Source organism: Monoraphidium neglectum (genome assembly GCF_000611645.1).
Source record: "Monoraphidium neglectum strain SAG 48.87 unplaced genomic scaffold scaffold01819, whole genome shotgun sequence".
NCBI classification, from domain to species: Eukaryota; Viridiplantae; Chlorophyta; class Chlorophyceae; order Sphaeropleales; family Selenastraceae; genus Monoraphidium; species Monoraphidium neglectum.
In genome coordinates, this window is record NW_014011809.1 from 8711 (window position 1) to 12151 (window position 3441).

The window sequence follows — 3441 nt, forward strand, 5'->3', positions numbered from 1 at the left end:
TGGAGGGGCGTCTCACCAACAGGACTGGATGGATGCGGCCTCAACAGCCATGATGCTGAGCATTCTCAGCCAGACGGGGCACTTTGTAACTGCGTGCGGCTGCCTTTGCCTCTGCCAGGCACAGGTTTGCGTGGGTGGTCCACCCAGGAGGGGGCCGTCGTCTCATGATCCTGCAGGTGACCGGCGGCCGGGGTGAACGCCCACCTGCTGCCGTGGTGAACAGCAACGTCATGACCAGCAAGACGAACGCAAGACTGCAAAGTGCCATTGGCGCACCCCTCCGAGCAGGTCTGAGATCCGTATCCAACGCGATCCCCGGGCACCGTCGATGTTTTGCAGCACGTCAACGGAGAAGAATAAACACTCTAGAATAAGTAATTTGATATCAATCTTACGACCAAATGTACTCGTCATGGCAAGGTACTGTGCCTGCAGCTGTCCAGCCACCAAGCAGGTGACTCCATATCACTCAGGACTGTGTGATCACTCCCCTATCACTCATCGTACCGCACCACCGCACGCGAATACACCCCAAAGCCACACCAAGCTGGTTGCCAATTCAGTCTTGAAGGTTGTATTCAGTCACACACGCCATGCATGCATACCGCCGTCCGCCTGTCACACACAGCGTTCGCTAGCGAACCCTCCATGGTCAGTCCCATGGCCCCGCACCTGCCACCAACCGGCGTCCCGATGTTCTACACAGTGTCTCCCCATCTACTGTAATCAGCCACCTTTGCGGCCTCCATCGGCAGCTAGCGGCCCCCGCACCTCGCGCCAATCACGCAGGAGCGCACTGCCCTCGCTCGCCTCTGCACAGCCCGCCGGCGCCCCACCCCGGTAGTACGGCAACCTGCGTGCAAGCAGCGTCATTAAGTGCCGGCCACCCCAAATCGCGCCTGCCTCGCGCGACCCCATCAATCCGACACCCTCCAAAGCCGATGTCCGAAGAATTGAATCGGCTTATTGATGGAGCTCCCTACCCAGCCCCACCTGCGCCCGCCGCAGGCACCTGCGCCCAGGGCCCCGCGGGGCCGGGAATACTTTCCTCGATTAATCGAAGAAAGTATTGTGCGCCTGCAGGCGTCATACCTCTGCTCTTTGTATTTCCAAGGCAGTGCCGCAACGCATTGACAAAAATGCCACTCCATGCACGTACAGTCATAGGGGCGTCACGCCCCTATGACTGCAAACCCAACGGTTGGGTTTGCAGGTTGCAGGTTGCAGGTTGCAGGTTGCATGTTGCAGGCACAGGACCCAATATGCCGCAGACGCTGCACACACCTGGCTGCAACCAGAGGAAGAGGCCGAGGTTGGTCGCTCTCGTGTATGTGCTGTGCAGACGTATTAGAGCCAACAAACGGGCGACAGATGTAAATCAACAACCAGACAAAATTCAAAATGCGACCTACCTGGATGCATGCTCCATGCATGTCAAGAACGGTTGGGGGCCTGTGGGTACAGCTTGGGGCTGACAGGGGCTCAGCCGCAGGCTGCCCGAAAGGTCGCTGACCGTACATATGGCCCAATGAGTCTGCACGCGAACCACAAGCATTACAGACACTTGCCACGGCCTGGGATTCTCAGAAGTGAAGCCAAGTATGCAAACCCGATCCGAAAACAATCCAATCACAAGCACAATTTGGGTGACACAAGGTGGAACTCGGAACATCAGGCAAGGGGGGCGTAATCATGCAGGTCGGGAGAAGGCTAATCAAGGCAGTATTGAAGGGGCGGGGCAGGGGTGTCGGCACGGTGCGATGGCACACCGGCCTGGAGTGGGACCAAGGCAGCGGGTCAGTCTTGGCTGCGCCAACAGGTAAGACAGCCGTGGGGACTGCTACCTTAGCACTTGTAAAGTGCAGCCATCCGCTAGCTGTGGCCCCGGCTGCGACCTCTGTGGGTGGCAGCCACACTGGCAGGCCTTGGGAGCCTGCTGACGAACATGGGAGCTGGGCACATCGTCCCGCACGCACGCTGGCAGCACGCAGCCGCTCGCACGCGATAACGTGCGTGATGCAAAAGCGCCTGGTCTCAGACCCCCAGGCTGCAGCTTGCGCATTTGGGGCACATATAGAGCTGTGTCGCTGCACGGCGTGACACACGCAATACCGTTGCCACACATACACCAGCCCGCACACGACCTGAGCGCGAGCCAGCCAGAAGAGCACACAAATCCACATACGCTTGCATGCGGCTGCAGACAATCATGATGGGTGCGCTGCAAAACCCCTGGCTGGGTGGGGGCCCCCTGGCTGGGTGGGGGGCGGATCCAGTCATATGCGCAACTTGAATGACGGTGGACCCGCAATGACCTGACAAGTCTTGTTTGGCTGCCCGCAGCCGCAGGCCTCTAAACCACGGGTGACGCACCTGCGCCGGCCCTGCAGGCTGCAGGGCCGGCCCAACCAGTGTGCTGAAGATGTGTGCGCACAGGGAGGAAGCAGCGACGCAGCGCCATGCCGGGTGTGCGTTGTCAGCATGTGCACGGCCCCCAGCCAGGTCGCCTGATCAGCACTTGAAAGTGTGGACGTAGTAGGAGCCGGCGTCAGCCGGGATTGTGACCTCCTGGAATCTGTAATCCTTCCCTTCGAACGACCACGGCCCCGCCGCGCCCCTCCAGCAGCGGCCGCCCCCGTCGCAGTCCTCGCCGCCGCGCTGCTGCGCGTACACGTACACGACGCGATTGTCGGTGCGGCCCACGTCCGCGGTGGAGCCCGCCGACACGACGATGACCCCGGCGGTGAGCCACTCGCCCCCCTCTGCGTCGCGCAGGTGGACTAGGGCCTCCAGGGTGGCGCCAGGGCACGTGCTGGTCAGCTTGAGCGCGATCGACGCGGCCTGCTCGGGCGCCGGCGCCGGCGCCGACACATCCTCCTCGAATAGCGCCCCTTCCGGCGCTGCGGCGCCGCCGGCGTACGCGCCGCGCCACTGCGCCGCGGAATGCCGCCCGCCGTGGGTGGTGTTCCTGTGATGACTGCCGCTCGGGGACTTTTTGGGGGTGGTGGACGCGCCCGACCCCTGCTTCTGAGATGTCGCGACGGACCCGATAGGTGGCGACAAAAAGGGCCGCAGTATTGGCGACAGCTGCGGGGAGGTGGCAACGCCGCCGCCGCCGCGGCTGGCTGCCGCGCCGCCGATGATGCTCGGCTGGTCACGGTTGCGACTCAGAAGCCCACTGGAGCCAAATGAACCCCCCAAGGTGCCCTGCCTGCTGAGACCGCCGTTTCCGCTGCTGGTGGTGCTGGTGCTGCCGCTGGTGCTGGTGGTGGTGGTGGTGCTGCGGCTTGGGTTACCGAGGCCGCCTGTGCTGATGCTGCGGGATGCAGCCATGGGGATGGGTTGGAAGATGGGCATTCGTGACTCAGCCAGGCCGCCGCCGCTGCCAAAGCCGCTGCCAAAGCCTCTGCCGCTACCAAAGCTGCTGCCGCTGCCGAAGCT

General features: G+C 62.5%; 1 protein-coding gene across 1 annotated transcript; it reads right to left on the reverse strand.

Annotated features, from left to right (window-relative positions):
• Positions 1-2511: 2511 nt before the first annotated feature.
• On the reverse strand, positions 2512-3333 carry MNEG_9102 (hypothetical protein; the record flags this gene model as incomplete). Its single annotated transcript, XM_014042429.1, has 1 exon — positions 2512-3333. One exon carries the CDS (start codon positions 3331-3333, stop codon positions 2512-2514), a length of 822 nt encoding a protein of 273 aa, XP_013897883.1.
• Between the last annotated feature and the right edge of the window lie 108 nt (positions 3334-3441).